This window comes from Leuresthes tenuis, unplaced genomic scaffold, assembly GCF_036924035.1.
Source record: "Leuresthes tenuis unplaced genomic scaffold, fLeuTen1.0.hap1 SCAF_7, whole genome shotgun sequence".
In the NCBI taxonomy this organism is placed as follows: domain Eukaryota; kingdom Metazoa; phylum Chordata; class Actinopteri; order Atheriniformes; family Atherinopsidae; genus Leuresthes; species Leuresthes tenuis.
The window spans coordinates 6,963,772-6,976,339 of NW_027325361.1; the positions used below are offsets into that span (position 1 = coordinate 6,963,772).

General features: G+C 37.7%; 1 protein-coding gene across 1 annotated transcript in view; it reads left to right on the forward strand.

The window, feature by feature from the left end:
- The first annotated feature begins 362 nt into the window (after positions 1 to 362).
- Positions 363 to 12,568, forward strand: part of gpc1a (glypican 1a) — a 39,424-nt gene continuing 27,218 nt past the window's right edge. Inside the window, exon 1 of the mRNA XM_072389048.1 lies at positions 363 to 1,004. Within this exon, the coding sequence (XP_072245149.1) occupies positions 854 to 1,004 (151 nt within the window). The 5' untranslated portion in view covers positions 363 to 853. The remainder of the gene's footprint in view (positions 1,005 to 12,568) is intronic.

Here is a 12,568-nt window from a genome sequence, read left to right on the forward strand (position 1 = left end):
TAGTATTCTGTTGCTAATGCTGTAAAACTGTTTTGTCATCAACCACATGCGTGAGGGACTCGAAAGAGAAAATATCAAATTTGCTCCATATGAAAATAAGATTAACTAAAAATTAAAAACATGGCCAAACAGGATTAAATTAAATTGATTCCAGTTAGTTTTTAAAATGTGAAACTGAGGCGAAATATAAGACAAAAATCAAAGCATAGCCTTTTAAAAGCCATAGATATCAAAACAGATTTTGTAGATATCAGTTGAGATATGTCATGTTAGCTGAAACTCTTGCTTTTCAGATCTGCAGGTGGCGTTGTTTAGCCCATGGTCCTTAAAACAAGAAGACACTCACCATGCACACATACGAAGAGAGGGAGTAAGCATCAGCAGTGCCTGCTGCGTACTTCTACCAGCAAACATTTCATCGTTCCAAAGCCTGGAAAGAGTAGAGCCGCTTTTAAACCTGCTGATTTCCATAACCATGAAGCGATAGTGTGAGTGCATAACTGCAGCAACTGTGACCTGCGCTGCACTTGCACAACACACTCTTTCTCCGTCCCGCTCTTCTTTGTCTCTTACATCTCTGCAGCTCACAGCCAGCAGCACAGAGGAGGAGGAGGAGAAGTCTCGTCTGTCTCAGAAACAGCGCGGACCGGCCGCCGCGGGCGCTTCACTCTCTTGTCCGGCTGTGTGAGTGTCTGTTAACCGGAGCTTTGTGCGCTTTGGAAGGAACACGTTACTACTTCAGTCACACTTGAAACTCTTTAGAATACACGCATATCAGCAAAATACTGAAAACAAGGATTTTTTTAAGAACTCCTGCAGGGATTTTTGTGAGCAAAAAAAACAGTATCAGAAGATGCGTCTCCTGGTGCTCCTCATTGCTGCGGCGTGTCTGTGTGCTGCACCGGGCCCGGTGCGCGGGGCGGAGAGAAGCTGCTCTGACTTGCGGCAGTTCTACACCGGAAAAGGGTTCACTTTGGCAGGGGTACCTCAGACCGAGATCTCCGGTGAGTTATTAGAAGATGGCAGGTTGAAAAATAAAGAAATTAAATAGCTTTAGTTAAGTCTGGATTTACAAATATTGTTTTAAAGAAACACGAATTACTTGGTGAAGTCCTAATTTAATTGTTGGTTATGTTTGGTGGGTCATAGCTTTTTGTGGCTTTACCTTGTTATGTGAGAATTCTTACCTCCTGGCAATTTAATATACCATGTTTATTTACATTTTTTACTTCAACAGTGCTTTAAGATATGCCTTTAAAAATCATACTTTTTCATAAGCCTCTTTAGAAAATAAAAGGTTTGTGCATTGTAAATGGTGTGAATGAGGAATCCCCACATAAAGCCAAGTTTTAGGTTACATTTACCTGCTTTGTCCCAAATGGCAGGTGTGCAGGTCATGTGTCTCATTGTGCCCATTAGTTTAACCCATCTTTACAATATTTCAACTAAGCACTCCAAGTGAGGTGTTTCCAGGCAATCCTGTACATCTCGATTAAAGTCCTTTCTAGGGCATTTGCAATGTCTATTGAGGGTAGAAAAGCAGGTGGGTGTGAGACTTCTGGAGCTATTCATCACATTTATGGTTTGATTATTTTTGCACTGTGGGTGTTTTTTTAATTGCCTTATTTGCTGTGAACTGCAAGTGGGGTGGAGGTGTATGTGTAACTTTGAAGATGCTGAAATGGCCTTTCATTTTATTTGCATAAACTAATAATTCATGTTTGCCTGGGGGACAAAGTAGTTGCAAATATAGCTCAGGAATCTCTAAACATTTCTTGTCAATCAGCAATCCAAATAGACGGAAATCATACATTTAATCAATCAGTCAATTACCCAGCCAGACTAGTAATCAGTCAGCTTGGGATCCAGTCAGTCTCACATCACACATCAAAGTCATTGTATCCATCCTCTGTCTTTGGTTGCTGCTATCCAAAAATACTGATTAAACTGTCTTGACCGGGAGGAAGATGAAATTGAGTTGTTTTCCCTCTTTACGGCAATCATTTGTTGTTCAGTGTCTCTTCTTGTTTTTCACCTATCAACGAACAGAAGGCAAGGGGCCTCGCAAAGAAGGAGGTGAATGTGAGGCGAGATTAAGGTGTGTGCTCTGTGTGAACAATCTGAAGGTCATTTCATGTTGTGTCAATGAAAGTGCTCTCGTATAGGTTTGTGAGTTATTAATGCTGCGTGTGTGTGTATGTGTGGGTGTGTGAATGAGAAAGACAGCTGCAATACAGCAGATAATAGTGAGTGGAGAGGAAAGGCAGAGAAAACGGTGAGACAGGTTAACAGAGATGGAGCAAGTGAGTCATTCAAGGTCTCTATCAGAGCCTCATGGACAACTGGAAGAGACTCAGTGTGAATCTTTCCCTCCCTTTCCATTAAAAACAAATCTTTTGTTGATAGATGAAAAACACAAGGCTTCAGTCATTTGGACCTTGATCTGCTTTCGTTATTTGAGCAAGAGTTCCCAGAACTCATTGAATCTTACATTTTGATGCTTTTAATGGCTGACAGAGAGAATTTGTTGCACTCCTGCATGTTGTAAAATACTTGGTTGACTTGTAGGTTTTTTTTTTTCGACTGTTACCAACAGCTGACAACTGAATTGAGTTTAAAAATGTCCAGATATGATGTCTCTGTCACCTCTCTGAACCTCCATAGTATGTCTCAAAACTAAAAGGCCAACTTGGTCTCATTATATAAAGTATCATGTCAAGTTATCAATTCATTATGCATCTTTATCTTGTTATCGCTGCACACCAGGGACTGTGACGGGTTGACACCCTGTTCTCTTGTTTTACCATAACCGCAACCATTTAATGTCATAAAAGAAACACGGAAAGGTTTAAATGTAAATGCATATGGATGACCTGCTACATTTGCAAGACATATTTTCAATGCTAGGACAAGTGACAATGTTGGAAGGGATGAATTCAAGAAAAGTTTCACAGAACAGAGTTGGAAACATTAAGAAATAGAAATGTTTTCACATACATGACACTGTAGCAACTCGTTCTGGCACTAAACTAAAGTAGTATTATTTTAGCTTCTATAAATATGCAATACATTTGCGATATTTGTAGTCTTCTGACTTGCCTGTAGATATTGATGAATAGTTGTTGGGATCTTAGCTCTTATGACGCAGGTATTTTAGATATATCAAAACCTAGTCAAAATTAATCTCTTCCTGTTTTTTGTGGGAAACTAGTGTTTTGCTTTCACCTTAAACTGTATGTGTGTGTCATTATAGTGGCTGTGGAGACACTCATACTGTAGCTCTGCCTACCACAGTATGTTTATATATATATGTGTACAGTCACAGAGCTTTAGAGATGAGAGGATTAGGCTAATTTTTTTTTTTTGAGGATTTACATCCTGTCCCATCAGCAATAAGTGAAGTGCAGTTGATGTAAGGGGACAAACTGAATTGTGCCCTTTTCCCATTTTTGACCATTGTTCTGTATTCTTCTTTGATTTTCATATCTTTTTGAAACTCCCCATAGAAGACATTGCTATCCTTCCATTAATCATATGATATTTTCAAAGATGGGTGTGGTCTGTGAACTCTACCAGATTGAAAAAAATACTTACTTTTCTGTGTATTTTCTGATTACTCATTAAAATGACTTATATTGTTGCTGGGATCCCTACAGTGTTGTGGGATTTTTCCAAGCCAGCATGTGTAAAGATTTGTGAAAGCCCATATTTCACACTGCATGCATTCAAAGATCAAGGCAGATATGCAGTGTGTGTGGGCATTATTAGAAAACAGTTTTAATCACATAATACTGTAATTTCGAGTGTATTAGGTTGATATTCTTGTATATAAAGCCTGCTATTTCCAGGCCTTAACAGTGGTTGACACTTTAACGGTTAACCAGACTTGTGTTTGAAAGTTGAGATTATGAATGTGATACTAAAATCTGTGTTGTATAAAGAGAAGATGCTCCAAATTCCAACTTAGTGTTTTTAAAAAGCCTATTATTTCCAGCCTTGGATCCTATCTTTTGTCCTATAGGTTTAACACAATGTAAATGCCTGAATAGAAGCTGTCTTTCTGCTGTCTACCTGTCTGTCTTTGTGCCTGCGAGGGTTTTTAACAAACATATCGTACCCTCCACCTGGTCAATAGTTAAAGACTAGCTCCTCCTATAGCATAAGTGTGTGTGTGTTTAAAAGTCAGTGAAAGCCAACACCTTCTCCAGGGAAGACACTTAGCTTCATTCACACATGCTTTGTCTGTGTGGAGCAGCACACACCCATGTGATCGAGTGACACCTTGACACAGAAGCAGACAACATAACCTGTTCAATTCATAGTAGGAAGATTTTGATACATTTCTTGGTTTCACGTGTGATTTGCGTCCTAGATATTGATGCACTATCACATTATTTAATGTTTGAATGGCAGAGGTTTACACAGTACAAATGTTTTAGGTTGAGTGAACATTAGTTTAGGATGCATTACAGGTTTGGTTATTAGTCTGTACCTAGCAATTAAACGAGCTCTGTTAGATACTGAGCTCCAAGGATGAAGTAGTACTTTGATACCATTATTTTTTTGTGAATTTTTCAACTACCTTGAGCCCAAATTTAAGATTTCTTAAATATGTGTTTTCATCTGCTGCTGTTTTGTAAGTATTGTGGTTTGGTTGCTCAAGATGAATGTCTGCTGTGACTAATTCTTCAATGAAAGAACCCATATGCTCATTTACATGTTTATAATATCATTTTTATTATATAAAGGGTTGTCTCCTTTACTGTTTGAAAAACACATGATCCCTTTTATTCTGTTCTTTTCTCACCTTTGTGTCTGAAACACAAATGTGAGCAAACATGGAATAATGAGGATTTCAAGTACTCAGTTTCTCATATTTCTGACCTGTTTTAGTCAATGCACCTAAATAAATCTAAGCTTATGACATTGAACTAACCACCTGATTTATTACTCTGATTCAGACTCGTCTCGCCTTTGTATTTTGAAGTTTACATTACTTGTGACAATCCTTTGTGTACTAAAAGGTTTCCTAAAGAGTACAGTGTTTAACTGAATCAAGTATGGATATTTTCCAGTTTAACAGATGCCAGCTCATATCTGCTCACAATGCCTGGTGTGCATTAGCGCTTATGTATGGATGTGAGGGAGGAAACTGATACTGTCCGTCATCTGTCACACATCACATGCTCACTCAGGCGTTCACAGCGCACACCACCATGTGGAACACTGAATACCCTGCACACACTTGTGTACTATCACGCAAACACCCACAGGGTCTCTCTTCCCCTCTATAATTTTGCACTCCTTCCTCTTCCTTCCTCTTTGTGTGATTCCTGGTGCCATCTCTTCATTGTTTTTCTAGACAGGCTCAGATCTATGAGTGCGGGGTTGTGTGTTTGAGACAGGACCTTGGTTGGACGTTAAAAGCAGAGCTGTGAATCTTTCATGATGTCTGATGCAGCAACATGTAATAGAGATGGAGAGACAGGCAGAGATAGAGGTGAGGTGGAGGAAGAAAGGGTGAGAGGCGAAGAAGGATGAGAGGAATGGCTGGGGCTTATGTTTTCTGTTATCTCTCCTTTATCCTTGCCTCACTAAGGGGTGCTGCTACAACTGTTTTGATACATATACTGGCTCTTGTGCTCTGTATCTGATCCTTCTGTTGTGTCGCTTATTAAAATTCTTCAAGTTTTCACATTATGCAGGAGAGCAAATACATTTTCAGGGCATAAAAGAAAAAAAACTCTTTTGAGCAACACATTTCTTATAGTAGAACTCACACCTATGAGTTGAATAAAAGCAGTATCCGTAAAAGTTAAAATGTTCATCTGCTTAAAGTTATGCTGAAATGTTTAGCTTTTTCAGCTAACAGTAGCTAATGAGGGATACCTCCAACCAAAATACCTAAATAGGTTACTTATGTTTTGGGTATTATAAGGTCGCATAACTAAATCTTTGTTCATGACTGAAACATCTACAGTTCCTAGATGTTATTCGTTTTGGTTGCAACAAGATCATCTCTGCCCTGCTCTGGAGATCCATGCTCCATTAAACCTTGATTAGCAGAAAATCTTTGTTTCTTTTCAGCGGTTACTTTTGCAATGTTGATAGAAAAACCCTTAGCATTAAGGCTAATGATAAGCAAACAAACAGAATTATGTTAGAACAGTGTTCACATTATAGCCAAATGGGTTTTACTTGGTCGTTACTGCAACAAAATGGTGATAAGATGGTGTGGTAAAAAAAAACAAAAAACTCAATGCCCATTACATGACTGATAAGTGGTGATAAAATGATTCCCAAACCCTTAATAAAGAGCCGGGAAATAAAATATTCTGGGAACATAGGACCAAAAAAAAAACAGGAGAAAAATAATTGGGGACTCTGTATAATGATCAATGTATAATCCAATATTTTCAATTAACAGAACCTGCATACATTGGCAATTATATTTGCTTGTATAATTAGGGCTGATGGCATAGACAAAAGGCCAGAAATGTGTTTGTGTAGCTCAATAAAATCATGGATCATTTGTTTTTAATAGGTATACTAAGTATGTATGTATATATATATATAACAAACCATATATTTTTTTGCACAAGCAGACATATACAATCATATGAAACATATATGAGAGTATATCATGTTGAATATTTAGCAATCTAAGGAATCTAGCAATTGATGAATCTGACTGAAAACCACAAAAACTTCACTTGTCCATTGGACAGGGGCCTGTAAATCAAAATATACCCTGACCCCAAAGCTTACCCTGCTTCACTTTAGTAAGAGATCAAGTCAGTAATGCAGTAATTTTCCCGCAGACTTCTTTTAGCATGAAATCTGTCCATGAAGCAAGGGATCAGGATTGACGGGCTACCCAGCAAACATATTATTTTCCTTTTTCATCTAAAACCAATTTTCATTGTTTAACTGTGACTATACAATTTAATTTCATGATTATCATTTAAACTTTGACAATAGTGGTCCTACTCTTTAACCTTAACCCTCATGTTATGTGCCAGTACATTACCAAACAGCCAAAGAAATATCAGGATTAAAGTCCTATATGTGCTATCAGAGGACAAGAGCCTGCCTGGTTGCTCATATTGGAGGACTTGATGGAAGCAGCGTAACTTCAATAATGCTCATTTACATTCAAGGTGTGCACCCATATTATAGAGAATGACTGTGAGCAAAGACAGAGATGATTAAATTCCTCCAGTACCAACATATAATCAAGACAAACTGATGAATGCAAAGGTCATCATATATTATAGCAGTGGTGAGTGAAGAGAAAAACAAAGAGCTAAGGGGCAAATGCACAAGCCGTTCGATGCCTTAACATCAATCTTTGCACCTAAAATCAATGTGCTACAAACCAGTATAGCTGCTCAATAACCTCTGCCTTTCTCTTCATCTGCTTCCTGCTTCTGTCTTTTCCCCAAACTCCAGTTCACACTTCTTCTCCTTGTTCCCCACCCCCATTAATGTTCACTTCCTCCTTCTTATCAGACACTATTTTTACTTTTGCGTCCTCCTCTCATCTCCCCCTCCTTCTCTCAGACAGCTGAGCGTCCATCTGTTTTCCAAATGAAAAGATGAGTTGTTTGTCTGATGTGGTGGACTCTGCGGTTGCTCGGCTGATTCATGAGTCAATGCTCTTTATATGCTTCATGGAGCTCTGTACACAGTGTGTGTGTGTGTGCATATTACATGCTGTGAATGTGTGTAAAAGTGAGAGAGATGCATTGGTACTTGTGTCAAATTTACATAAAGTGAAATCAAATTCTGCACAACTGCTTATTCTGATGCTCTCTGAAGTGATCCTACGTTAAGAGACAGTGAACAGTGTAACCACCTACAGTTTTTTACCCAAGTGTAAGAAAATGTACTGGTTCTGGCTTCTTAAATGTGAGTATGTTCTTGTTTTCTCTGTGGTAGCTAATATCTTTAGTTTGGGACAATTTCTTTCGGACAAAAGTTAATGAAAATATTTACCAAAAAAAAGTTAATTGTCATTAGCGACTGTATTTAAACAAGTTCAGCGAAGAACTAAGACTTCTTACTGAATATGAACTCTGATTAATTTAAAATGCAGGGCCTTGACCTTTATATAGAACCACAACAATACAAATACAGAAAGTGGCTCAACATGCAATTTCAAGCCTCTATTTTGCACCTTAGCTGTTGCAGCTTTTTAAATAACTTATTATAACAGTGAATAGAGAAGTGGATGAAACGTGCCAGGTGGTGGGTTCACACTGCGTTTCACTTCTCACAACCGCAATTCACCTGTCACGCATTGTGATTTGTAATTTCAGGAAAGAACATAAGCGTAGTCTCCTTTAAGGGTTACGTTCAAACACAGTGAATATAAACTGAGGTGTTATGGTATGCTGCTTTCCATTTCGCTAACCTTCTCAAACTCAGCATACTATTACAGAGCTTCTACCACTGAACATCCATTAATTTGTTGTTACAATGATTAATCATTGCAATCAAGTCTATGAAGCCAAAAGGAACAAAAGAAAAATAGTTTTAAATGTAACATTTTTCAGCAACCCCCCCAGTGAAACTTTTATTGTTTAATATCTGCCTGAGTTTGTATTCTAACCCCTTGTATTTAAATTTGTTCAATATTCAACATAATTTGAGCTGTTATTAAAGGGGAAGCCATTCACCATGTCTGCAAAATGCATCTCCTTTGTAACCTTCCAAATCTGTGTACATTAGTTTGTGGTATGGACGCAGGGAGTCTGACTGCAGCATCTTGAGGAGAATAGAAAAACTTTAAATTTAAACACAAATTTAAGTACCAATACTTGGTTGGGATGAAGCAAGATTTACATGTTGATGTGATCAGAAAGCTGCATAGTGAAACTAAACCGATTCAATGCTTGTTTATTAAAAGACGTTTCAGTTCTTCATATATTGGCCTACTTATTATTGGATAGCGTGTAGATCATTCCATAATGTTTTTAAACTATATATCATAAAGTTTAGTTCTGAAACTTGCATTAAACCAAAAAAAATTGCTATCTTTTTCTGGTTCAAGTAGATAAAGTTATCAGAAAGCTCCTTATAGAAATTTAAATATTAGAAAAATTTGTATGTGTGAACCCACCCGGGGCCTTTCTGTGTGGAATTTGCATGTTCTCCCCTTGTATGCGTGGGTTCTCTGGCCCTGTGATGGACTGGCGACCTGTCCAGGGTGTACCCCGCCTCTCGCCCGATGACCGCTGGGATAGGCTCCAGAACCCCTGCGACCTGACCAACAGATTAAGCGGGTATAGAAAATGGCTGGATGAATGGATGGATGGACGGATGGATGGATGGTATGTGTGAGGATATTTTCTTTCTATTACATGTATGTTATACATTCTTACTTAAAGATCCCATATTTTTCTCTTTTACCAGTATAAAATTTATATGCTTTAAAAAAACAGCACCATTTATTCATAAGAGTTTGAATAAGGGTCTTCAAGTCTTCAAAATCCAAGACTTCTTCTTGGATCTTGAAGACTTATTGTTACCATGACCTGGATGACTAAGAATTTTCATCAACAGCACAATTTTTCACATATCATACACACACTTGCTAAAGCACACCTTGTCGCCTTTTGTTTGAAATACTCAATTTTGACTCCTGTCTATTTAAAACCATCCTCTATAAAAGCCTAGTCTACTCTGATTGTTCAACTATTTCATCCAAAATGCTGCAGTTAAAGACCGATGTCTTTATTTGAAAAAATGAAGGTAAAGATATTTCCTGTCGTTCAACAGCTGTGTGTTGTATTGGTAAAAATAACTCTCTTCAGTGTGGCTTTGTAACATTGCTCAGAAAAACTATGAAACACACTGAAGTTTTCTTTCTTCTTTTTAAACAACCATTCGATTTTTTTGTTTTCCATTTGTGGTTTTGTATCTAAACCTTCAGCTGTCAGGAAAAAGGCTACATTTAAAACAAATATCCACAAGTCAAAAGACCTGGTTTTGTTTCTCCAGTTTTCTGCAATGTAATGACCTAATTTCACTAGAAAATGCGTGCATTTTAATCCTCCTTTTAATCAGCATATCAAATAGGCGTATGTGTGTTTTTTGCATAGGAGCATATTACATAATATTTTCCTTTGAACAATTTTATTGCTTTACTGTTATCTTGGTAAGAAAATATGAAGTGTTGTTCAATGGCACATGAACACCCACAACACTGATAGAATCGGTGGTGAAAAGTATTATCGGACGTAGATCTTATTGCGTGTGTCTGGGTGTCTACTGTACGGGTGTCCTCTACCCCTACAAGATAGAGCACAGAGACTGGGCATAAACTTCCAGTATCAAATAAGAAAGTTTATCATCTATGATACATTTGAGTTGAGTGAAACAATGATTGATTTGAAGACAAAGGAATGGATTTTAAAGGTCATGTCAAGAAGAATTAATTCTGCTGCTTCCAAGCTACATGGATCCTGTGTTTAATGAAAAGAGGATCTTGACACACATACACGGTTCGAGCAATGTGAGGGATCCATCCCTTTGTGCGTTAAGCTTTTTTATTATATGTGTTTCTGCATGCGAGACCTAAACATAGGCCTATAATTAGACCTGTTTTCATGTAAAAATCTCATCCCTGTGCACACATTCAGTGTTTGTTCTTCTCTGAGTCAGTCTCCCTCATATATTTTACCATTTTAACCTCCCAAATGTTGGTTCATATGTTATTTCTTGTTATTCTTTATTGTTATTCCATGGCATTTCTGCTTTATTATATACTTTGCTGCTGGGAGGGACACAGAAATTTGATAGAGGGTCATAACATATTGAAAGCACAGTGGGTGTCACATTAAGATGATGCACCAGGATGTCTGTATGACTTTTTAAAATGTACCACTCTTTGTGCACCAGGTCTACTGCTGCACTTACTGAGTCTTACCCTTGAGCACCATGGGAGATATAATAATGAATTTCTCTGCATAAGCTTCCAAATACAGAGAGAACTACCCCCTGTGAAGTTGAAATAGCTTCCTTGAATTTTCTTTCCTTTTCATTTAAATGCTACCATACACTTGTGTGAAAAAATAGTCATCCAGTCTTGTTACACAAAGAAGTTTAATCTATCCATGCTATAACAAACTCCATCAAAGTAGAAACTTTCTATTTGAAGTGTTGGATTTTTCACCAGAATGTCAGCTCTCCCTCATTAAAGTACAGAGTTTGGGCCTAATTTATTAACTATAGTATAACTTATAACTTTAAATTTTATACATTGAAATATTGGTGGATATATCCTTTCTCGCTTGGTAGACAAAACTGGATTTAGATAACAGACCCTATAGAAACCTGAATGACATGTAACCACCTCTTCCCATATAAAAAGTAAGGCCAAATATTTCTAAAATGGCCACTCCCATTTGCTCTGATAATGATTCACAGAATCAGTGAAGAGATGAGAAGAGATGGATTCTTTTAAATAATTCTTTCATTCATGCATACGCTTCAACCTTTGTTTAAATGTTGAGAGCCCATTGATGTTGTGTTCCCATGTTTAGTGACAGACCACAATCAGGATCTCTCCTCCTGCTCATCATAAATTGAGTACACATATTAAGAATATTGTTTGGTTACCTGGGTAACCACCTATTATGCTTAGAAGACATTTTCTGTACTTAGTACATGTACATCTTAGCAAAAATGATTCACTGCATGTCAAGCTTGTGCAGGCGTCTGCACAGATCCCCACAGATTACTGGGGTTATTATGTTTAACACCTGCATAACACTGATTTGATTTAAAATTTTCTGTCTCTAGAGGGGAGAACCTACAGGACTGTGCCGGTCTTGAACCACCCTTCATTTCTGTATATCTTTGCTTTAAATGACTCAGAATTTCTTGTAATCTTTTAAAGTGGTCTTGAGCAATAGTTCTCCAGGCTTTCTGGAGTTTCTCTTTGGATATTGGCTGCTTTCATGTTTTTTCCTTTTATTAATCCACGTAACACTGACCTATGATCAAGTCATACAATAAAAAGGCCCCTAACTTAAGGGATGAACCTGCATTGTGTCGCACACAGAACAGAAAACACATTTTAAGTTGTATCTTGAGGATCTTATATAGAGCCTGTCACATAGCCATACTTTGTTCCCATTTATTTTGTTGTATCTACAAAGATATCATGAAGATATCACATAAAAATATGTTTGTATGATTCCCGAAGAGCATTTATCTTTTTCTTTTTTTCCCCTTGTCATGTCCAGCATTATGGCAGCAGAATTGTAATCTGAGTACCATTTATGCCAAACAGATTTGCTTTATAAATGTAAAGCTCCCCTTGATGCCCATCAACTGCCTATTTATTTATTTTTGTTACAATATTTAACTTGTAATAGTGCCAAACCGGACCGGGGGACAAGGAAAGAGGAAGAGCAAAGAAGAAGAAACAGAACAGAAATAGAAAGAAAAACCAGACAACCAGCTGCTACACCTGTAAAAACAACACAGAAGACAATAAATGGTCTCTGTGGGGAAACCAGCCTTAGCGCCACCAGGAGCACCTGAAAGCAGACAAACG